This window comes from Mauremys reevesii, linkage group 5 (assembly GCF_016161935.1).
Source record: "Mauremys reevesii isolate NIE-2019 linkage group 5, ASM1616193v1, whole genome shotgun sequence".
Taxonomy (NCBI): domain Eukaryota; kingdom Metazoa; phylum Chordata; order Testudines; family Geoemydidae; genus Mauremys; species Mauremys reevesii.
In genome coordinates, this window is record NC_052627.1 from 80,802,446 (window position 1) to 80,827,724 (window position 25,279).

Below are 25,279 nucleotides of genomic sequence, written 5' to 3' on the forward strand. Positions count from 1 at the left end.
CAGTACCAGTGGCTGGGACCCGGGCAGGGTGAGTGCCACTGAAAATCAGCTCGCGTGCCACCTTTGGCATGCGTGCCATAGTTTGCCTACCCTTATAGTAGAGTATCAACCACAGAGAGAAATGAAAAGGTCCCAATGCAGAAGCCAATAGTAAGGAAGTGGTTAAGAAAGAGGATGTTGGGAGGCAGAACAAGTGAGAAAAAACAGTAAGGAAAATTGAGTTTGGAGACACAGGTGGGGTAGCTGATGGAGAGCCTATTGAAAATTAGGAATTTGAATATATGTTTGAGACAGCAGACTGCAGTTTCCCTAACTGAAAAAGGTACTGGTTTCCACTTGCTAAATGCAGCACTTCAGGAATTTGTGATAAAAGGAAAGAAACATCAGACATGAGTCTCTCCTCAATTACACCAGATTTACACCAGTGTAACTCACTTGGGCTCGAGTCACCATTTCACTAGCACACATATAATTGTAAGATTCATACTTAAGTGAGGAGAGATCAGGCCTATTTCCTGGGGTGGGGGGCAAGGAGGGAAGAACAGAATAGAGAAAGGGGGATTCTCTTTTGCCTATGCCCTGAAGATTTCCTTAAACATAAATCTTCACTAGTTTGTGCAGGGCCCCACATTAAGCAGAAGATTTGACTATTGTAAAACAGGGATTAGACATTTATTAAAAAAGGGACAGATTCTCAGCAGGTGTAAACTGCTGTAGCTACATTGGCTTCACTGGAGTGCTACCACTTTACACCAGCTAAGGATCTGGTCCAAAGACAGAAACAATGTTGACATTGTGAGTACCCATTAAAGTAAATATTCAAGTCAGGCAAACATTGCATGCAAAATATTTAACACAATTGGAAGTGCTGGATTTTACCCTAGCAGAGCACGCACATTATCCAACCAGCCAGAATTACTCACACATGTGCAGCTATTGTGCTTTCAGGTAAATAACTTCCATTATTTTAATTGCTATTAAATAAAAGATTGGCAATATCCACTACACAATGCATGTTGATCTGGTTATGGGTTGTGTTATATTGCTGACAAACATTCATTTGCTGCTCCTAAAATTTGCAGCATAACATTTTTAGAAGTGAAGAACTTAAGATTTTGTAAGATTTCATATTTTGCTAAAATACTAAGGATGAATGCAATGCCTACATGATTGCTAGCAGCTGTTTAGATTAAAAACCATTTGGAAATAAATGACTAGCAGGAGATGGTCATATTGGTAATACTGAAATGTATAATTAGCAGGCCAGTTTGGCTCTCAGTTTGATTAAGTGAAAATCCAGGGTAACTCCATTGGAGAGCCGAGCATAGTTTGTCCCAATATTCGTAAATGTAATTCATTCTTGCAGTCATAACACTGTATGAAACTTCTGCTGCTAATGCATGCTATTGTATATACCAGCACAGTCATTCCAATTGTATCCTATGACTTTGCATGTTATTTAAATGACTGTCTGGCAGAAAAATTGCATGTAAATCACCCAATAATGTGTAGCTCTACTACTCTTTAAGATTAATTGCATCACATGTTAATTATATCCTAAAGAAACATTTTGATGTATTTATTTTTTAGGATGGTTTGGATTTATCAGACCTTTAATTTCATTTTCTTATTCACTTCGGTTTACAGTGGTAAGTTTATGCATACTTCCTAAAATGTGCACGCAGAATAATATAACTTTAAAAAAGTAAGAGTAAGGGGAATCATATTTATGACAGCTTAAATACTTGCATGCAAACTGAGGGTCCTAGATTCTGCTATTCTTACCCCACATTGAGCAATCCCATTGAATAGCCCTTGAAATCATGTTAGTAAAGATTGTACAGCCTGGCCTGATTGTACAGTAGACCTGATTCTCCTGTTACACTGATGTAAATTAGGAGTAACTCCAGTATAACTATTATGAACCAGCGTAGGTGAGATTAGAATCAGACCAAGTATATCTAGCCCAGAACACTAGGGCCCAGAGTCTTTGCTGCAGCTGAAGAGTGCATAGCACAGTTCCTGTGGGTAGGGGTTCTAACCCACCTCTTTTGCTCCCATGATCCTGGGCTGACTTTCCTTCTGGCCAGTCACCCAGTGTAAGTTAGAGCAACGTAAAGCTGCTGTAACTTGTGCTGGCTGTCAAGGGGTCTCCATAGCAGGAGCAGGAGATTGCTGTGGCTTTCCATGGTGTGAGGAAGCCACAGACAAGTCTCCTTTGCCCTGGTCACGCCCCAATGCTAGCAGGTAGGAGGAAGGATACAGTTTAAGAATGGTTCAGCCAAGCAGCCATACTGAAGAGAGAAACTTGGCCTAAAAGTCAGCAACATACTTTTAAAAAGCTTCAGTCTTACACATTTCTTTTGTGACACTATTATGCTTTATTAAAAAAAAAACAAGCAACCCCCCCCCCACAGCTGAGGAAACAGTTCAGGATACTAGTAGCATCCTTATAACATCTGCCTATTATTAAATGGAAAATTCTATTGTAAGAAGTCTGAATAACTCAAACCATTTATCTGACTGTGCATTATGGTTCTGTTGAAATAGATGAAAGGTAGCAGTCAGAGGAAAGTAAAACTCTTGTGTACATTTTTCAATGTCAGCATATGTTAATGATTTACTTCACTTGATTGGCAAACATTCCATCATGTTTCCATAATGAGCACTATGCCAAAAAGTTAGGAAGCATAAAACTGTAGTTGGTATTTCTCCTAATGAATTATCTATTTTCACACAGGATGGAGTTAGCTAATAGAGTATTTAACAAGAACAGACTGACAGCTTCATTTAACATTTTTAAATAAAAGTATTTAGAGTGGAAGCTCTAGAAAACTAAAAACTTTGAACTTTGTCAAAAGGTTGTGGAAGCAATGCCCCCTACTAAATTAGAGCACCCCAGAATCAGAATGCTAAATTCTTAATTTCTTCTGTAGTCTGTACAAAAAGGTAAATAAGTTACTGAGCATCTGAAGCAGATAATTTGTACTATTTTAAAAATGTATTTACTATGCTAAATGTTTCAAATTGTAGCAAATGGCATTCCTTTTGTTGTCATAATTAAAGCTTATGTAAATAAGTTCTAGTGATAATATATTTTGAGAAAACATATATATATATAACTCTATTTGACAGCCTTCACACTATATTGAAAACCATGTTCAAAACACTTTAAACAAAAGAAAAAAATTAAATATATTTAATTAAATTAATACTTAATATATTTAAGTTTAACCCTTTTAAAAATGCTCATCTCAGTTAAACTCTTTAAATCTTAACCCCTTCCAGGACTTTAAAACCATTTTTATCCCATAACATATTAAATGTAGGATGCATTAATACAAATTATTATAAAACATATTTTAGGGGATTAGGTATATCAGTGAAAATACATATTTTAAAGGAATTCAATCGGTTAGGATCCAAGCTATTTTGGTTTTCACAATTTGTTAAAAAATAAGTGCATCTCTTTGTTTATGCAAAAAAGCATTTTATAAATATATATATGTTTTCTCAAAATATCAAAATATATTATCACTAGAACTTATTTACATATACATACACACACACACATATACACAGACAGGGCCGGCTCCAGACCCCAGCGCGGCAAGCACGCGCGTGGGGCGGCCCTTTCCCGGGGGGACGGCAGATTGGGCCGGCGGACCTGCCGCAGTCATGCCTGCGGGAGGTCCACCGGAGCCCCAGGAGGACCGGACCTCCCGCAGGCATGACTGCGGACGGTTCGCTGGTCCCGCGGCTCGGCTGGACCTCCCGCAGGCATGACTGCGGCAGCTCACGCAGAGCCGCCGGACCTGCGAACCGTCCGCACCTGCGGGAGGTCCAGCCGAGCCGCGCGACCAGCGGACCCTCTGCAGTCATGCCCGCGGGAGGTCCGCTGCTCCCGCGGCTCCGGGGTGCCTCCCGCGCATGACTGCTTGGGGCGGCCAAAAAGGTAGAGCCGCCCCTGTACACAGAGAGAGAGAGAGAGAGAGAGAGAGACCATAGTCACATGCTATATTTATAAATAAATGGATAAAATCAATTTAGTAAATATATTTCACTGGAATTTCCTTCCAGTCCATACAGAATAGAATAATTTCTCTTTATCCATTTTTTCTTTTAATAGTAGAACTGCATCCCGAGCAAAACTCTCATATGTACACATGGATATACATAGCAACACTTCTTAAAACTCCAGAGGGCAAAACAACAAGCAGCATAGTGTATGCATCTCTAAACCTGCATTGTGTGTGTTTTAAAACTGAGGGCAGGTCTACGCTAGAAGTGCTACATTGGTGCAGCTGCGCCGCTGTAGTGCTTCTGGTGAAGATGCTATATGCTGATGGGGAGAGCACTTTCCTGTCAGCATAATTACTCCACCTCCATGAGAGTCGGAAGCTATATCAGTGGGAGAGCGTTTCCTGCCAACCTAGCACCAGTTTAGACAGCGCTTATGTTGATCTAACTTGCATTGCACAGGGGTGTGTTTTTTTCACACCTCCAGTGACGTAAGTTAGACTTAAGCGGTAGTGTAGATCTGCCCTCAGATTTAGCACCTACCCCTTCTTTGAAACATATGAACAGATCACTACAGCCTTTATTCTATTATTCACACTACAAGCTACGTGGATGTGTTTTGCTGTAGGAGAGTTAATACATGCTTGATATGTGTGCCTATAAATTTGAGATTATATTATCGCTCTTTAGGTTCTCTACAGTTCCTAAACTTTTACTTTTTCACTTCACTTCAAGTTCAGTATTTAGTTTTGTGTTTAGAGAGTGTTTTGTTCCTTGGTATAAAGCAGGTAAAGCTAGATCCTGGATGGATTAAGAGGAAATAGAGGGTCCATCAAAAGTTGGAGTCCACTGGAGTTATGCAGATTTCCACCACCTGTGAATTTGGCTCTGGGACCCTGCCTTAGTCCTAGACCAATATGGTCAACATATTGTGAGATTTACCACCTTCAGTAACACAAACTAATGCATTTCACTATTCTATATCAGAATGTATAACTCAGATCTATGAAAATACGTACTTCGAAGGAGGAGACGTGTCTACAGTTTTCACACCAAACCTTGATTACTGTCGAATAGTGTGTACTTACCATCCTAGGTGTCTGTTGTTCACCTACCTTCCAGCAACATGGACTAAAGATCCTGCCAAAAGGTAACATACCATGTCTCTGTAACAGAAGCAGATTTTTCTGTGTTACGGATGCATAATGTATTTTAGGCACTCAGCACCACTCCATCGATGTAATATTATTACATAGGAAATGCTGAAATGTGCTTAAAGGAAGAACACAATGGTGGCTCTCACAGTAGAAGAGAAGGTTGCTTTGGGTAACACTCACATTTCTTTAGAAATGATCATCTAAAGCAGCATTTCCCAGACCTTTGGAAGCTGAACTTCCCCTTCAAGAAAGGAAACCACTTGTGCACTCCTTCAGATCTGCTGTGTGTTGTTAAAGGACTACTCATTTTAATGTCTAGATCTTCTTTAGATACTCCCTTCCCATATCTAACCCAGCATGCGCCCCTCCCAGTGGGGTGTGCCTCACACCCAGGGATATAGCAAAAAGGATTATGGTTAGACCCCACACAGAGTATTCTAGAGGTATTTTGCCTCCCTGAGCCACATGGCCTCCTGGAGTCCCCACATGAATAGTAAATGCTGCCAAAAATGGAGCATGATCCAGCCCTAAGATTTTAAATCTGCAAGCATTTGGTGCCTAGATATAATGATGCTGGGGAATTTGGGAATGCCTAGATTTTCTTACCCCAGAACACCCCTTATGCTGGAAGGGGTCAGGAAGGGCTAGGTTAGGGGACCCCATAACTGCTGTCTTAAGGCAGTTTAAATTCTTCTTGCACCAGAAGGGGCTAAAGTGAGGCTGAGGCGCTGGCCCTGAAAGCACATTTTGCTCTTTGAGAATAGAAACACTGAACTAGGGTGACCAGACTGCAAGTGTGAAAAATTGGGATGGGGGTGGGAGGGAATAGGAGCCTATATAAGAAAACGAGCCAAAAATCGGGACTGTCCCTATAAAATCGGGACATCTGGTCACCCTACACTGAACACAAGCTATTTTCCATGTGTTTGGGCTTTGTAGGTTAATTTTACCTAGCACTGCTTTTTAAATACAGGTTTACCTGCTTCTTGAAAGACAGTGATACTGAAATATTACCAAAGGTGGGCATGGCAGGTGCAATCTCTGGACATTCCTTAAAACAATGTAACACACAAATCACGGGTAAGATATGGTTATTCATCTACTGTGCAACTGAATCTATTTTACAGTGTGACACACAACAAATATTTCAAAGAGTTAGAATGGAACTAAAAACTGAACTAGAAAGATAACCATGGTGGATAATCACTTCATGGGAACTCTTTTAAATAACAACTGACAATTCCTTTCCTAGCTTCTTTTTGAATCCCAGCTCCCTGACTTCTAGATTCCCAACAACAGGAAGTAAGGAAATCCTATTAGTACAACCTTATTCTTCCATTTGGTTTAATTACAAGGCGGAGCACTCTGCAATTCTATGCTGCAGCTCTCCAGATTATTCTCAAATATATTTTGCTCCTCCATCTGAGTGCTCTGTCATTTTTACTCCATCTAATTGCTTATGAGATATTTGGCAATGTATGCCCCATAGCTCTATGGAGAATATGTCAGTCAAAACAGAAGCTCACAATATTGGCTCTGTGTTGTTCCTGTGTGATGCTCCCACCTTGATGATGCCCTTTGATAATTCATTACTGAGTTCATTTTTAAATATTTAACCCAGTCTGGGAGTCAGTGTGCCATATCTAAGACATATCAATGAATGCATGTTTTAAATCTATTATTAAAACTTCTTCATACCACCATCAAGATGTCACCAAGCTGAGACTAGTGCTCAGCAAAACAGATTTTGCATGATTGGTAAATTCTTTTTCACTGCACATGCGAGATTATATTTTTTGCAATTATTTCTTTTAGGAACCCCTTGCTGATATTGGGCCAAGCAGAGCCTGGCATATGTGGGCACAACTCTATTTTCTTCATTGGAGAGATGCCTGCTTACATCAAGGTTAAATGTGGCCCATTATATACCACTAGGCTGCAGCTTATTCAAAATTCAGCATCTCACCTCTTACAGGCACTCATCTGACAGAGCATTCACTACTATCTTGAAGTCCTTTTTTGTTGAATTATGTATTGATGCCAGAGTTATTTAACTCATATTCATAATTCTAAATTGCTTTTGCCTAGTCTAATAGATCTCGCTATAAGGACATTTTTCCTGCTGTTCATTCTAATTAATGCCTCTGGAGTTATTCTGGAATCAGACTAGTGTAGTTCAGATCAAAATCTGGCCCTTTGTATTCATGATAAGGAAACAGCTCTGGCTAGCTGACAAATGTGCTGGGTGAATACAACCTGGTGCCCCAAAATGTAAAAAGTAAAGCCTCCATCTACTGGGGGAGGGAGGGGGGGAAAGAGATTTATTTCAATTTCTTTGGTCCAAATTCTCCCTTTGGAAGCATGTGAACAACTCTGATGGACTCCAATGGGAGTTGGCTATTGTGTCCGAGACAGAATTTGCCTGTTAAAAGTGCTGGTTTATGCTTTGTGAATTTTGAAAGTAGAAAGACAAACTCTGATGTATCAATGTGAGCTGCCACATGGCTGAAATCCCATCGTGGTGACTCAGTGATCTGACTGTCCTCAGCTCTCTCTCCTCTTGCAAAGACACAGATGCATCTTTAAGACCAGATTCTGTCACTCTTACTTGTATCAAGTAGCACCTGACTCTGCAATCCCAGTATTATGAATGGGGCTATGTACAAAATAAGGTGCTACTCAAGTGTATAAGAGCTGCAGAATCAAGTGAGTAAGGTTGATTCATGTGAACTGCTTTATCTTTGGCACTTCTAAAACAGAATGTCTCCAGAATAGTAGTTTGTTTGTATTCCCCAGCTTGCAGCATGGATGTCCATACAGGACTGGATATGCAAGGGACAAATTATAATATAACTACTGCTGACAACTATCAACAGTGTCAAAACAGATGCACCAATGACAACAGCTGTCATTTTTTTACGTACGCTTCAGGAGCATTTCACAGTACAGATTTTCGGTAAATAACATTTTGACTCTAACTGAACAGCAGTATGGGTTAGCACTGTAATTCATAGGCAAAATTTAAGAAAAGGGAAGCTAAGGAAATAGCATTTACATTGCATTGTTCTCTTTGAAATGTAGAAATTAATCACAAATATCTTTTTCCCTATTCAAATCAGGTCTAGACTTATTGGTAATAGGTAATAATTGGAGATATGCCAATCTCCTGAAACTGGAAGGGACCTTGAAAGGTCATTGAGTCCAGCCCCCTGCCTTCACTAGCAGGGCCAATTTTTGCCCCAGATCCCTAAGTGGCCCCCTTAAGGATTGAATTCACAACCCTGGGTTTAGCAGGCCAATGCTCAAACCACTGAGCTATCCCTCCCCCCAAAAGGTAGAAAAAGGTCTGTAATGGTTTAACTTGGATTTATTCCTGGGTGCAAAGGCAAGCTTGGTACTGGAGAGCCTAAAATGCAGGGGAGATGTAAAGATTTCACGTGATATTGGCTATCATTTTCTAGTTAATTGCAATTTATTGCCACCCCTCTTTTTCAGTGTTCCCATCTGTGAAATGGGGATAATGATACTTCGTTCCGTTGTAAAGTACTCTGAGATCTCTAGATGACAAGTGCTAGATCAGAGAGAGGTGTAATTTTTGTTGTTAAAATGGGGATATTGTTAAATTCTAATGTTATTACTAGAGTATTTTGTTTTATTTAATAGAAAAATCAATTCAGGAAGCTATGTCCCTGATCCTTCGCTAAGCTCCATCTGCACAGCACCTGAACAGTGTCCCACTGACCTCAGGGATCCACATGCATTCAGCTCAGTGCAAGATCAGGAACCTATGATGAATTTTAAAATTATTGATTACTACTATATTATTGCCATTAGTGTTACTATGATTAAAGTTTGTTATTTTTTCTTTGCTGTCATATTTAAAAATGTAAATTAAGTTTCAATTATAATAATACAACTTCTGATGCACTACAGAAAACTTTGATAAATATTCTATTCCTATCCTATTACTCTATATTTGAACAGCACAATAAGTTCCTATTCTTGGCTGTTCAGTTCCATTCCTGCACTGTGATATTCCCAGCAAGCCAGACTGCTTAAGCAAACCAATGTCTGTACTTTGCTTCCTCTCCAGAGGCTATGAAGAGAGTAATTGCCAGCAGTTACAAGTTATCACACGGCTTTTTTCTAAGCTAGCACATTTATTTGTAAGGTTAAAGCATTACAAAAAACATTAAAAATAATAAAAGAACTTACACACATGCTAAAAAGCTTACCAGCAGTCACCCATTAGTTTTATAGGGCCCTAGAAGACCAAGTCCTTCCAACCTTGATGCAAGGGTTGGGGTCCCCCCTTTGGACAAAAGGTCCTATCCATTTTCTATATCAGAAGGAAGGCCCCAAGTCACTTTAAAATCAGGTTATTTATCCAAAAATCCATTTTTTTGTCTGGCACAATTTCAATATAATCCTCTGAACTCCCAAGCCTCATATCACATCTCTCTCCTAGAAAGGTTACATACAATCCTGGCCCACAAAAATACATAAACTTTGCATTTAATACAATAAGGTTTTTCCAAGGATATCGCAGGAAATTGCTATGTTTGTCACAGACACTACCATAATAAAAATAATTACCAATAATCAAATTGCATTATTAGTGAATATCTTCTGTATTTTTCTGACCCATCGCATATTTTTTGTGAAATTTACATGAAAGTTGGACCTTTTAAATATAACATTTTATTACTTTCATTCCCCAATACAGTATGTCAGTGTGTTCATTTGCCAACCTACATTTTTAAGGCAATATTATACCAGATACTTAGAGACAATAATAATTTTCTGCTAACAGGAATATTGTGCTGTTCAATTATTTCCTGCTTGTAAAATGCTACTATATAAAGTGCTACTGTTTCCCAATGCACTCCAAATCCTGCAGTAGCTGTGGGTCTGTGGCTCTCAATTTCCCTATTTAATAGGCTCAAAGTCCCTTGCAAACTTTTAAAATGGTGACAATTATGACCAGGTATCTGGGCTCCACTTCTTCCCCAGTATTTGGCTGAATATTCTTCCTCTCCTTCCCATACATTTAATTTAAAATGCACCACAAAGAATCCTCTTAAGCTGCCCAAAAATCCCAGGGAAGGCTCAGTGCACAGTGGTGAATCAGGGTGAATAGGGATCACTTACTGCTGAGGACTGGAGTAAAACACTGTTTCATAGGCCTACCCCACAAAGCTCTGGTTAATGCTCTAGGAAGTGATTATAAAACAGGGTACCATGAATTGGGACCTGAGAAGTTACATGGTTAGTAGTTATACTGTGTTTGTGCTGTGATCATGTCAGATCTTACAAGCTAAACAGGGTTCAGCTAATCAGTTGTTGTATGGGAGGCTCTGCTCTGCCAAACCCCTCGCTGCCTGTTGTGTACTGTGGCTGGCAAGTAGTGCTGGTGCAAGAACAGAGAGCTACCTTGTGCAGAGAGAATTCTCCGATGGCCATTTCTGCCAAGTTTAAGTCCACTTGAGTAGCACAAAGTTGACTTCTTGGATCAAAGAATCTGGTTTGTTGTCTTACTAAATACATTTTTCCCCCAATTCAGTAACAAATGCTTCTTGAAAAATAGCAGGATGGGAACACCAACCAGTATAAGACTGCTTAATAATGTTGTATCTGGATTTTCATTAAAACCCTGCCAACTTTCTCAAACAGGTAACTATTTACATCTATTGATTTAACTTAGATTGAAAGGAAATGGAACAAGGTATTCTATACAGACCTCATGTGTAGAAGTGTTATATGCATGATGTAAAAAGACAGTAGTATCAACTCATTCCTTTTTTGGAACCTGTAGCTAGTAGTAAACTTCAGATTACAGGTTCTGACTCTTAACTTTTCTTTCTTATCATTGCTATGGAAAATGCCTTTGGAGATGAAGATCTCAAAATTTTGTTTTTGCACTTTACCTTTGTATCATAGATACAAAAACTGTAAGATAAAATTCCATCAAAGTCTGCAGATCAGGAATAGAATAAAGTTTGTTGCTTCAAATTATGTGCAGTGTATACACTTGGGGCTTGGCTACACTATCGCTTAAGTCAATGTAACTTATGTCACTCAAGGGTGTGAAAAAGCTACCCCCTGAGCGACGCAAGTTGTATTGATTTAAAGCGGTGTCCACACCATGTTATGTAGGCAGGAGCTGCTCGCTCCCGACATAGCTTCCGCCTCTCATTGATGTGGAGTAAATATGCCGATGGGAGACCACTCTCCCATCGGCATAGCACATCCTCACCAGATGTGCTACAGCGGTGCAGCTGTGCCGATGTAGCGGGGGAGTATAGACTAGCTCTTGAAGGTCTTTAAAGCAAGCATAAAACTGATCAGAGAATAAGTTTTCTGTAAAATGTGGAAATCCTGTTGCTAAGCCTAATGTACGATTTGAGCCTGTTCCTACTATCCAGGCAAAATTCTCAGGACTGCGGGCTCAGATTCTGGGTATTATTGCCTCCTGTACTTAATTGTAACATCCTGCTTCATCCTTTTCTTATCTCTCTCATCCTCCTCATATTGTCTGGCATTCTCCTATCTTAGTTGTGACATTTTTCTTTTTCATGCATTATCTTAGTTCACAGATTTGTAGACTCCAAGGCTGGAAGAGATCTGTGATCATCTCTCCTGTATAACACAGGCCATAGAACTTCCTTCACTAGAAATCTCTTCCCATAATTGTAACACCATTTTGTATTTCTTGATCTTTCTGTTATTTGTCTTTTTCTGCATTAGAGTATCTTATCAGACTCTGCTAGTCCCATTATAGAATTTTTCTCTGGAAACGATCTCAAAAATAGTATAATCCAATATTAATATTATCAGTGATGACACCTGCTCACTAAAGTGTAGAAGATAATGAAGAAGAAATGGGATAGGGGTGTGAATAAAGGAGAAGATGTTAAGTGGTATCAGTGCCCATACCAGCCGTAAAGCAGTAGCAACTAATGAATGGCTTTTCACATTGTCCACATTTAGTTTATATTAGATAGACACAGACATGGATATAGAAGAAATTCCATTGACATTTAGTGAATTCACACTCACTGGTTTTAGCCATCATAGATGGGAGGCTAAGATCTATGGCAATATAATGTGTTTAAGTATGAGAAAAAATTGAGACCAATTTGAAATCTTATCAAAAGAATTGCATGAGTTACAGTAATTGTGATGTCACAAGTAGCTATCACAAATGTCCTGAAATCAAACTGCTAAATATATTTGAAAAATATTAGGTCTGTCAAGCGATTAAAAACATTAATCATGAATAATTGTGTGATTAAAAAAAATTGTGATAATCACATGATTAATCACACTGTTAATAAAATACCATTTATTTTAAATATTTTTGGATGTTTACTACATTTTCAAATATATTAATTTCAGTTACAAAACAGAATACAAAGTGTATAATGCTCACTTAATATTTATTTTTATTACAAATATTTGCACAGTAAAAAACAATTTTTTTTTAAATTCAACTCATACAGGTACTGTTGTGCAATCTCTTTATCATGAAAGTTTAACTTACAAATGTAGAATTATGTACCAAAAAAACTGCATTCAAAAATAAAGCAATGTAAAACTTTAGAGCCTACAAATCCACTCAGTCCTACTTCTTGGTCAGTGTAGATGTGTGGGACTCACCCCTGTGGCGCCTCCTGCTTGTCATCTCAGGGAATTAGCATTTTCAGCCTCCAGAGCACCCTCTGCAGGCCAGTGTCCCACTGCTGCTGGCTTCCATGTCCCTCCCAGAACCCAGTGTCCCTTGTCTTTGGGGTGCTGCCCCCTGGCAATACCGCTGCAAGCTCAGGGTCTCCCCACCCAGGGAAACCCCCAACCTCTATCTCCACCTTGCCTCAGTCATTGGCTACTGCCAGTCACTATCTAGCCCCCACTCACTGCAGTGTAAAAAGCCACTCATCATAGGCAAGGGGGGGTTTGGACTTGTTGCCTCTGCCTACCCAGGCTGCCCCCTGCAACCCCAGTACCTAATTCGCCTTCCACTAGGCCACAGCCTGGGGGGTTTCCCAGCCAGAGCTCCCTTGGCCTTCCCCAAGCCCTGCTCCACACCAGGTACCTTTTCTCAACTCCCTGCAGCCAAGTCCCTCCCTCTCAACACTAGACAGAGTCTGTCAGCCTCTGGCCCCCAGTTCTCTTATAGGGCCAGCTATGGCCTGATTGGAGCATGGCCCCAGCTGTGTCTGTTCCCCCCAATCTGCCTAGATTTTCCTTCCCTGCCACAGCCCTCTCCCTGGGCTGTTTTAAGCCTTTTAAGGCAGGAGCGGGTGACCATCCCACTACAGTCAGCCAATCATGCAGACAAACAAAGTTGGTTACAATTTGCAGGAGATAATGCTGCCTGCTTCTTGTTTACAATGTCACCTGAAAGTGAGAAAAGGCATTCACATGGCACTGTTGTAGCTGGCGTTGCAAGATATTTATGCTTCAACCACTATTCCAGAAGACATGCTTCCATGCAGATGATGGGGTCTGCTTGATAAAGATCCAAAGCAGTGCAGACTGACACATGGTCATTTTCATCATCTGAGTCAGATGCCACCAGCAGAAGATTGATTTTCTTTTTTGGTGGTTTGGATTCTGTAGTTTCTGTATCAGAGTCTTGCTCTGTTAAGACTTCTAATAGCATGCTCCACACCTCGTCCCTCTCAGATTTTGGATGGCACGTCAGATTCTTAAACCTTGGGTCGAATGCTGTAGCTATTTTTAGAAATCTCACCTCGGTACCTTCTTTGCATTTTGTCAAATCTGCTGTGAAAATGTTCTTAAAACTAACATGTGCTGGGTCATCATCTGAGTCTGCTATAACATGAAATGTATGCAGAATGCAGGTAAAACAGAGCAGGAGACACAATTCTCCCCCCAAGGAGTACAGTCACAAATTTAATTGATGCATTATTTTTTTAACGAGCATCATCAGCATGAAAGCATGTCATCTGAAATGTGGGCTGAAGCATGAAGGGGCATACAAATGTTTAGCATATCTGGCATGTAAATACCTTGCAACACTGGTTACAAAAGTGCCATGTGAATGCCTATTCTCACTTTCAGGTGACATTGTAAGTAACAAGCGGGCAGCAGTATCTCCCGTCAATGTAAACAAACTTGTTTGTTTTAGCAATTGGCAGAATAAGAAGTAGGACTAAGTGGACTTGTAGGCTCTAAAAGTTTAACACTGTTTTGTTTTTGAATGCAGTTATGTAACAAAAAAAAATCTGAATTTGTAAGTTACACTTTCACAATAAAGAGATCACACTTCAGTACTTGTATGAAGTGAATTGAAAAAGACTATTTCATCATTTTTACAGTGCATATATTTGTAATAAAAATAATAATATAAAATGAGCACTGTGCACTTTGTATTCTGTGTTGTAATTGAAATCAATATTGAAAATGTAGAAAAACATCCAAAATATTTAATACATTTCAATTGGTATTCTATTGTTATAAGTGTGATTAATCATGATTAATTTTTTTGAGTTAATCACATGAGTTAACTGCAATTAATTTATAGCCCTAAAAATATTTGTCTTTTTCCTTTTGCTTCTTGAAATAAATGAGAAAAGAAAGAAGGAATGAAGGAGCACAAAGAGAGATCTTTTTTTAAGATGTTCATAAAAATATGATTTCTTATTAAAATCTTATGCTATCCTTCAAACACAGAGGAAAACTAATAAGGCTTGTATATAAATGCATCTCAGTTTTCTGAAATCAGTAATTTCTAGAGTTTAGATTTTTTTCCCCTTCTTTTATACAGATTGTCGTATGGACATTTTTCAAGAAACAACATTTTCAGGCATTGATCTTACAAGTGTTTTCACTCCTGATAGTTTTGTTTGTCGAATGATTTGTACTTATTATCCAAACTGCTTATTCTTTACCTTTTTCACCAGGGAATGGAAAGTAGAAACACAAAGGTGAATACGACAGTTAATTTTTAAAATTCTAATTAGAGATATTAAAAATACTTATGTCCATTTTTAATAACAATAAAAGTTCTATTAATATAGCTGTGGAAATGCTCACTAAAGTACAGCTTTACAAATGTTTTATTTATATATGTATGATATCAAAAGGGATGTTTAATCTCTCAAAGGACCAATTTTTTTCCTCCGATGTGCACAGGAGGCTATTATTGAAATTGCATATCTAGAGGCATGTACCATAAAAGTTAATCAGAAAATACATATCAAAGGGGGAATAAACTTCCAGTTCTCCTAAATAAAGATGAATCCTTACTAAACAGGTATCTGAAGCTCGGGCTCTGGACAAGTCTCTCTAGGTTTCAGAGCCCAAGCTCCAGCCTGAGCCACAACTTCAAAGCACTGTCTACACAGCTATTTATAGAGCACTAGTACAAGCCCGGCTAGCCTGAGTCTGTCAGTCCAGGCTGGGCAAATTGCTGCTGTGGGCTGTGTAGACATACCCATAAAGTCTTATGTGAGAAGAATGTTGAGGTCCTAGGCGCCAACTTCCTCAGTTCTTGGGGGGGTGCTTGACCCTAGCTTCACCCGAGGCCCTGCCTGCACTTCACCCCTCCTTCCAAGCCCCCCCCCCCCATGCCTGCCTCTTCCTGCCCCTGACACTGAGCAGCTGATCGTGGTGTGTGGAAGGCACTGGAAGGAAGAGGGAAGAGCTGATCAGCGAGGCCGCCAGTGGGCAGGAGGCGCTGGAGGGGGGAGGAGGGAGCAGCACTGATCGGCGGGGCCACTGATGGGGGCTGAGCACCCACTATTTTTTCCCGCGGGTGCTCTGGGACCAGAGCACCCACAGAGTCAGTGCCTATGGCTGAGGTTGCCATTTCAAGGGTGCATGTGCAGATCGACAAGCAAAACTACTTTGGAAAGCTCTGACTCTGGGCGCATGGCATATGTGCATAACCCTTATTTGAATACAGATAGGGACCACACATCTCAAAGAACCTCCAGTTACAGGTAAGTAACCTCCTCTTTCCTTGCAAAGCTAAGGCTGTGCAGAACCTAAACTCACCCCTTTTGCATAATCATTATTACCATGCAGTTTTTAATAGCATAACCACATGGCATTTCACAAAAATACTACCATACACTTTTATATCTAGCACCTTTGATGTCGAACCATGGAACCTTAGCATTCTCTTAATGTCTTTTTATATGGAATTATTTTTGCAGAAATGTAAAACAATACAGATAAAAAAGGAGCTTCACTTGCTAGGACTTGGAAGCGCTGCTGCTTTTCTAAACCTTGGTAATAACAGGCCAGATCCTCAGCTGGTACAGCGCTGTTCTATGCCAATTTACACAATGTCTAATTTCCCTAGAGCCAGATTGTACAATTTACAGTTTGATCTATACTGGGGGGGCATTTAGTTTGGGAGATCAGTGTTAGGCCATGTTCAGTGACTTAATACTATTTTTAATTTTTCTTTTAGAAATCTTTGTTTCCTTAAGACCTCGAGAACTGGGGTACCACATGCACGTGTAGGAAGGGAAAATGCTATGTCCGGTTTTAGTCTTCTAAACTGCAGAAGATCTTTTTCTGGTAAAGCATGCATTACAATAAAAACCCACATCAATTTCAATGGTTAATTTTACTGAGCAATAGAAAACTAGTCTGAGAATGGAACACCAGTACAGGGAACACGCTGATTTATTGACATATGCAATGTTAATGCCTTACAGCCTGCCATTCCCGCACTTACACGGACACAAACTATTTGGGAGATGAATTGAATGTTACCTATGTTAAAGGACACAAAGCTTGTCAGCAAGTTTGCACAGACACAGTCCGCTGCCAGTTTTTTACTTATTTTCCACTCCAAGAATCATGCAACAAAGAAGGGTAAGATAATTTTTTGTAATGTTCTAAAGTTTGCTGAAGAAGTCATACAGCAAGTATATTAGGTAAAAAATTATAATTTAATCTGTATATTCATTTGATTTACAGTAAATGCAAATGCTACTTGAGAATGTCCTCAAATGGATCCCCAACTGGAATAGTGTATGAGAAAGGAAGGATCTCTGGCTACACATTAAGGTTATGTAAAAGAAAAGCCAGCACTGGTAAGCAAAAGTTTCACTTAATAAAGCTGTGCAAAGTTAATGGGAAAAATTCCGCAATGGAAAATTCTACAATTCCATTGACATCAATATGAGTAAACCTAATTACCACAATTATTCACATAAATGGTATATTTTTCCATGAATAGTCCCACAAGGTGTTATTCCACAAGAGTAAGAGTGGCAAAATCTAGTGGTAAATAATGTGCACGGTGTTAAAACAATAGATTTACACTAAGATCATACTCATAAAGGGATCAGAATTCAGTAGGTGTCACTCTTCCTCTTAGTACTTAGCTCAGGCTCCAGACGTGGCTGAAATTCCACTGGTAGGTGAAATGTTTCCAACATATAGTTCATATATCGTTTGCAGAACACTTTCAGATCTTTTGGGATGCAAACTGCTAAATAAAGCTATACAGGCTTTTAATTCTTTCCATAGTGTGTCATAAACCAGATGACAGAGTTGTTGGAGGAACGGATTCTTTTCGTGGTGAATGGCCATGGCAAGTGACCTTGCAAGTCAAGTTATCTACTCAGAGACATCTCTGTGGAGGGTCAATTATCAGCAATCAGTGGATTCTAACAGCTGCGCATTGCACTGATAAGTGAGTACTACTCATAAAGGAATGAATTAGTGTAAGCTCTTTCTGACACCATGTGAGGGCTCAGTTAACACCTGTCTTTCACAAAAAATAAATATAAATAGTAAAAATGAGGAGTAGGCAGGAAGCAACTATTTTAATGAAACCAAAAGGTGAGATTTTTAAAGCAGAAAATTCAGGTTTCCACAACAACTGGAGCTCAGAAGTATTGTCCTATATGAGAAGACACTTCCTGTACCAATATTTTCAGTCATTTATAATGTCTTTTAAAACCCCACAGACTGAAATTTCTCTGGCTTGTTTTCAGCTCAAAGGTGAATTTCACTGGAAAATGTTGTCAAGTTTTGTGTGGCCACTGTACAGTGAGTGTGAAAAAAAATGTATTTTTCACCAAGTTATTTCCCCCCCCCCAAAGGATGTTGCGTTCTGAGGGTTTTTGTTGAAGACAAAATTTGTCAAAGACTTGGACCTGAATGGAGATTAGTGTCTTTGACATGTTTAAGAAAGTTTGCCTACAGATAAAGTGTTGAATAATTGCATACAGTGTTGAACATGAACTGTATGCTAATTTCTGGGATTGCTCTAATCTGTTCTAATCTATGACAACTGGTTATAGCCCCTAGCATCTGGTTGCCAGTTGAAAATAGCTAGAATACAGCAGCACTGTATCCCTGCACTCTTCTTCCCACAGCACATTCCACAATGCTGGCTGTGAGACATAGGAACTAGCTCTTTGCTAATTGAGGACTCTGCCATGCTAGGGGAACTCACAGCTGGCAAGATCTGGTCAATTTCCATTCTGTTTGCCTGGAGTAGTGTCAAGGGTTCGGAGCACCTCAGAGATTCTGCCCTACTCTGTTTAAAAGTTCCTGGAAACAGGGACTTACACTGGAACTAATCTCTAGAGCATAATTACTAGGATGTTACATTTGAAATGCTTCAATTTAAGTGACTCATTGTATAGCCTGTCCCACTTCTAAAGCTTCTTTGTATGAATCAGTTATTTTTATGTTCTAATTATTAGTGATTTGTAAAATTACCATGGAATTTAGTGCAGCCAGCAAGTACTGAATGCTAGAGTGCATAGAAACATACAATACATACCTTTAATGGTTGACAAGTTTGTGAGTACACATGAAGCCATTAATATTTTGGAGACCAGATATACACAACTGACATTTAGCTGCTCCCTTTGCCTCATTGTGTTGTCTACGTTTTAAAAAAAGCAGCTCATCCTGTCAGTTACTGATTAAAGTGATGTCTCTGGATGCTGCCCCCAGTGCTGTGGGAACCATGCTGAACATGGAGGAGATGACAGGTGACAGGCCCAAAAGAAGGAGAGCATTGATCCAGTAACATGGCTACCATTAGTCACATGGACCTCAAAATCAGGCACCTTACTCTGCAAGTAGTCTTACCTAAGGTTGTCAAACTCTGGCCCAGAATGACAAGTCCAATAGTGTAAAGATTATCTTTACATGCATGTTATCAAAAGTTTATTTCTAGGAGTAGAATCTTTCCAATGTTTTAAAAGACAAGAGGGCACCCTATTAAAAGAAAAATAGCTTTACTCCATTGATGGAAAATTAGTTAACTGATATTTGCCAGTTCACATATAAACTTTCTGTAGCAAATCAATTTAAGATAATTTATATTACTTAATTTATGCACTTACTGAACTTTTAACAATGACTTAATAGTATAATACTGAAATCAAATAATCACATACAAAGTCACTAGTACATGCACTCATATGAAATTTGAATCTAGAGAAATTAACCAGAATTTTTCATATAGCTCTATGTAATTAAGAGTCATCTTTATATTAGATAAGTCCTTGAATATACTCTACTGGAATTTACATTTTCAGTTCTATTTTGGCTAATAAAAAATGGCACACTGAGTCAATGAAAAGACTCACATTGACTTCAGTGTTGGTTGGATCAGGCCTTTAGAAAGGAAAATAAGGAAAGAAGAGACTAAAAGAGACCCAGAAGGGAGAGATAGAAAGAAGATGAAAAAGGACCAGAAATAATTTAAATATAAAGGAGAGAGAAAGCTGATGTGAAGATGGGAATATAAATGAGAAGAGGAACAGGAGACATGCAAAGCATAGGAGAGGGAAAAGCTGAATCTCTTTTTAGTTTGACACTATGAAAATGCAGCAATGGAAAGAATGGCATCAGTGCTCACTTCTGTGCACCCAGGGGTAACTGAAAACATTGGCACCTGCAAACTATATAAAATAGTGAAATTCTCTGAACTTGATATTGCTTGCTTGTCTTTTTTCTTCAGTCTCGAGAATCCCAACATTTGGCGTGTTTATGCTGGCATTTTAAAACTATCAGAAATAAATGAGGATACACCTGTCTTCAAAGTCCAAGAGATTATTATTCACCCTCAATATGTGATTGCAGAAACTGGATATGACATCGCCTTAATGAAACTTGATAAGCCTATGAATTTTACTGGTACATAGAATATTACATTATAATAAAATTATTTCTCTAAATTTGGAAGCCTGGTAGGGTGACCTAACGGTAGTTCTCAGCACTGCTGTGCATGAAGCTAGGGTTACTTTACTTGAATATACAGCTGATGGGTTCTGAGGGGAGTCAGAAACTGGGAATGGGCAACACGGGATGGATCACTTGATGATTATCTGTTCTGTTCATTTCCTCTGGGGCACCTGGCATTGGCCACTGTAGGTAGACAGGATACTGGGCTAGATGGACCTTTGGTCTGACCCAGTATGGCCATTCTTATGTTCTTATGAGACTCACCCTGTCCACCTTGGACAGAAACATAGTGGCACTGTACAGTCTCCAGGGAGAAGCCTATGGAGAAGAATAGCATCAGGGCTTCAGTGGGGACACAAAGAACCTTAAAGTTAAATCTTTCTTCTGACTAAACTAATATTTTTAATTAAATTTTAGATTTACAACATCCCATATGTTTGCCATCAAAAGAAGAAACAAACACAATTTATACCAACTGCTGGGTGATCGGATGGGGTTACACAAAAGAACAAGGTACAGACAAATATTTAACCCATGAATACCTATATTTTCAAGGACCATGTCATGCTGATACTTGTGAACAGGAACTGAGGTTTCACTCTACATGTAAGGCAGTCATTTGCTCACTATTTTATTTACATGAGCGCCCAGCAGAATGAGTGTGCATGAATAAGACTATTCCTAAACTATATAAGAACCCTTTATATTTATACATATACATCTTCTAGAAGCCTTACTGATGTTACAACTGAGAGTTCAATTTACTCCTTGTGGTGTGTCACTTCACATTGTATTCTCAGTGAATTCCCAACAAGTCATAAATATACGTCACATACACTGATGGGAATGTGATAATGAGGTAAATGATGCCAATTTGTTTGTCCATAGGATATCCATCCATTCCATAGTGCATCCATATACCTGTTCTACATTTAGGGCCTGGTCCTTCAAATGTTTACACATTTTAGTAATTTTTTCTTACATGGGGCTAGATTGCGAACCCCTTACTCATCCTAGTGAGCAGTTATTCACATGAATATTTCTTCATACCAGTGTGAGGACATGGTTCACAATCTAGCCTATTGAGTCAAGGCACTTCAGCAAACCTCCATATCATGGCAGGAAATGCGGTGAGGGATGATATCTTAAATAAGTGGCTCTCAGAAAATAATTATGATGGGTGTGAAGCTCTTGTAGAATCCAGAGTGAGGGGGAAACAGCTGATTGGCTGGCTGAGCTGTCAGTCACCCAGAGAGACAGGGATGGATCTTCTCTTCCTATCAAATGATTCTGGGTAGGGGAGCCCTTTGTAAAACTCCCCAGCTTCAACTTGAGAGTGGGAGTTGCATTAGGAAGGGTCACTTGGAGGAACCTGGGCCCGCTAGAGTTGTGTTATGGAATGTATTCCTTTAAAAAATTATTTTAAAAAATTGAGTTTTTTTTTTTTTTTTAAAAGAACCCCTCTGAACCGGGTCTTGCTACTTATTGACCAACCTTGCTGCTGCACTTTGCTAGAATTGTATAAGTGTGGCTGAGGCCTCACTAAAAATCAGGTTCTTTTTTTTAATTCACTGATCTACAGCTAAAAAAAACAGAGTAGATTTTTTGCTAAAAAATATTCACTTTGGGTTGAAATTGCCAAAGAAGACAACAATCCATGGCATAACTCTGGCTTTACACTGCGTTATCTGAGCAGAATCTAGCCCATGGTGCTTGCAAGTTCATGTTGAATGGGGCTTGTTCAGTGCGTCCTCTTTGTAATAACTCTACGTTGGGATTCCTAGAGTTTTATTTTCCTTGTTTTGATACAACTGACACTTCTGTGATCTTTGGCATGTATTGTGTTGCTTATAGATCAAGTGCAAGATATTCTTCAGAAGGCTCCTATTCCTCTAATATCAAATGAAGAATGCCAGACAAGATACCAGCAGGACAGAATAACCGACAAGATGATATGTGCTGGTTATAAAGAAGGTGGAAAGGATGCTTGTAAGGTAATGGCATGATAAGTGCACAATCATGCATTCTAATCACTGGCTACAATCTTGTAGTAACACTTTAAAAATAGCATCAGGTATTAAGAAGTGGATGGGTGCATGGATATATACATGGCTATAACATAAATTCTCACTTGTATCTGCCAAAAGCATAGATAAGTGAGACAAAGATTTCTTTTCAGCTAACATGCAGGGACAATAATGCACCTGCTTTTTTGGCACAGTAGTGATTGGGAGGAGATGGTCTCCCTAACAGAGGACAAACAAGATAGAAAGCTTATGTTACATTTGACCATAGTCAAAAAGCTGAGGACAAAGAGATGTTAAGATCAAGATCGCAAGATAAAAGCCTGTAAATTGGCATCTTTTTTCCTCTCACTAGCATATAAAGGAGAGGAAACCCCTAATTAGAAATACAAATGTGTATTTCATTAGGCTTTAAACAAGAAGATGTAGATATTAGTTGGAACGCTGCTCGATAGTGTTAAGTAGAAATTTGTCTAACTGAATGAAAAATATGTAAAAGTTAACTTTCCTGAAACACATGAGCCTGATACAAACTCCTGTAGCCCAGATCTTCAAAAGCATTTAGGTGCCTACCTCCCATTGAAATGAGTTGGAATTAAGCACCTAATAACTTTGTGGATCTGGGCCTGTGTTATGCAGTGCAATTCCATGGAAATGGATTGATTTATAATGGTCTGAAATGGGAGTAATGTTGTGGTGAATCTGGCCCTTCTTTGTAAAAGAAGTACTAACCAAAACCATCTTTTGCACATCCTGTCTTTTTCTTCTGTGATACAGGGAGACTCAGGTGGGCCATTATCATGCAAACATGAGGAAATCTGGTATGTGGTGGGCATTACCAGCTGGGGTGAAGGATGCGCTCGCCCAGAACAACCAGGTGTTTATACAAAAGTGGTGGAATATGCCAACTGGATTCTAGAAAAAACCATGTAGCATAAGAAAATTCTTGAAAATATGTGGATACCTAAATCATGGCATGAAACAATAATCCTGAAAGCAATTTTGTGACATGTTGAAATATGGTAAATTGTGGTCTTCTTTAATCTAAAGCACAGCAGATAGGTTTAGTAAGGCAGAAATGCAAGAATGAACTGATTTACAATTGTATGTAATAAAAAGAGTAATAAAAATAAAATCCTGTTTTATAGTCACTGATCTGGAATAATAAAGACTATATTCTAAACTGTTGATTTCCACATGCATACCAATAATCATTCTGCTGGACCTGGTCCCTCTCCCACTGAAATCAGTGAGAAGATTTGCCTTTCTCATCAGTGAGAGAAGGATCTCAGCCTGTAACATAAGAAAGAGGTGAATGGACACAGATACATTCTGGGTTTAGAAAAAAGCATAAAAAATTCAAGACAGTCTTGGCTGATGCTGCCTGTACAAGGTTCAGTAGTCATTAGCCTCAGGCTGGGATTCGATATCAAAACATTTTTCAGCTCCTTTCTTGGGATTTTCATGGTCTCTGTTTGGTGACAAGATGGTTATTTACCATTGGTGATGAGAAGAGGTTAATAGGACAGGGGATCATTGTTAGTGGAATATGTAGTCTCCTGAAGTAACATTTAGATTAGTACAAGGAAGGAGGGCACACAATTTCTATAATTGTTTAGTAAACTTCATACAAAGATATTTCTATATTGCCATCCCTGTAGCAGCTAAACGCTGCACAAGCAAATTTTTACATTGTGTTTTGTATATTTACTTTAGACTTATTTCTTCAACACTTTTTTTTAATGAAGGATGAGAAGGGAATCTTGTCAGAGCTCTTGGTGCTGCTTCAGGGAATGGGGTATTTACACATCTTAACATTAGTATCTCTTTTTTAAATGTTCTGTAACTTTGCCAGAAAGTTGCCTCGATGGCTACTTCTAAGACTGAAATCTGAAATAGGATTTCAACTTTGTAATGGGGTGGTAAAAACAACAGTAGCATTCTCTTTTCTTGAATTGGTGCTAACCAGGGTTTATTCTCTTCCACACTTATAGACTAATTGCTGGTTGGAGCAGAACTTATAAGAACAACCATACTGGGTCAGACCAATGGTCCATCTAGCTTAGTATCCTGTCTTCTGACAGTGACCAGTGCCAGATGCTTCAAAGGGAGTGAACAGAACGGGGCAATTATTGAGTGATCCAATCCCAGCATCTGGCAGTCAGAGGCTTAGGGAGACACACAGCATGGGGTTGCATTCCTGACCATCCTGGCTAGTAGCCATTGATTGACCTATCCTCCACTAACTTATCTAATCCTTTTTTGAACCCAGTTATATTTTTTGCCTTCACAACATCCCCTGACAGTGAGTTCCACAAGCTGACTGTGCATTATGTGAAGAAGTATTTACTTTTATTTGTTTTAAACAGCTACCTATCAGTTTAATTGGGTGACTCCTGGTTCTTAGTTATGTGAAGGGGTATGTTGGTGTCACTAGGCATAAATCTAGGTAACTTGGGGGGGAGTGGAAGACCACAAGTGTCAATGAGGCCCCTGCTCTGGGTCTAAGTGAGCCACAGTAACTCCAATTTGGAAACTTTAACCAACCTACATGCTAACAGCCTAAAAGCAGAATATCTGAGAGTCAGCTTTTCTAGCAAACAGCTGCAGTCCTGCTTAAACTAGCAAAAGTAGTGATAAGGGGGGGAGGAAAGGGGGAGAAGTCTTCATGTGCCTGAGCTGACAAGGCCAATAGATAAATATGCGAATGAGAACAGTTCTAACAAGCTACATTATAGTGTTAAGTGTAACTGTTGCAAGGGGGAGGGAGGAAGGGGGAAAAACAAGGGGGGTATAAATGCTGGGACCCCGCCTGCGCGCGGGTGTGCAGGATTTGAGAATGCTTTTTCTCCCTGGCACCTTATTTGGGTTCAAATAAACTTG

The 25,279-nt window shown here is 39.3% G+C and overlaps 1 protein-coding gene across 1 annotated transcript; it reads left to right on the top strand.

Annotated features, from left to right (window-relative positions):
* Positions 1-874: 874 nt before the first annotated feature.
* On the top strand, positions 875-23,542 carry LOC120406388 (coagulation factor XI-like). The gene is made up of 15 exons (XM_039541190.1): positions 875-948; positions 1,591-1,649; positions 5,008-5,170; positions 6,151-6,257; positions 7,974-8,133; positions 10,741-10,850; positions 14,968-15,127; positions 16,621-16,730; positions 16,871-17,030; positions 17,136-17,251; positions 17,691-17,856; positions 20,149-20,324; positions 20,790-20,885; positions 22,227-22,366; positions 23,174-23,542. The coding sequence occupies exons 1-15, from the start codon at positions 926-928 to the stop codon at positions 23,327-23,329; spliced, it is 1,902 nt and encodes a 633-aa protein (XP_039397124.1). The 5' UTR covers positions 875-925; the 3' UTR covers positions 23,330-23,542.
* The last annotated feature ends 1,737 nt before the right edge of the window (positions 23,543-25,279 follow it).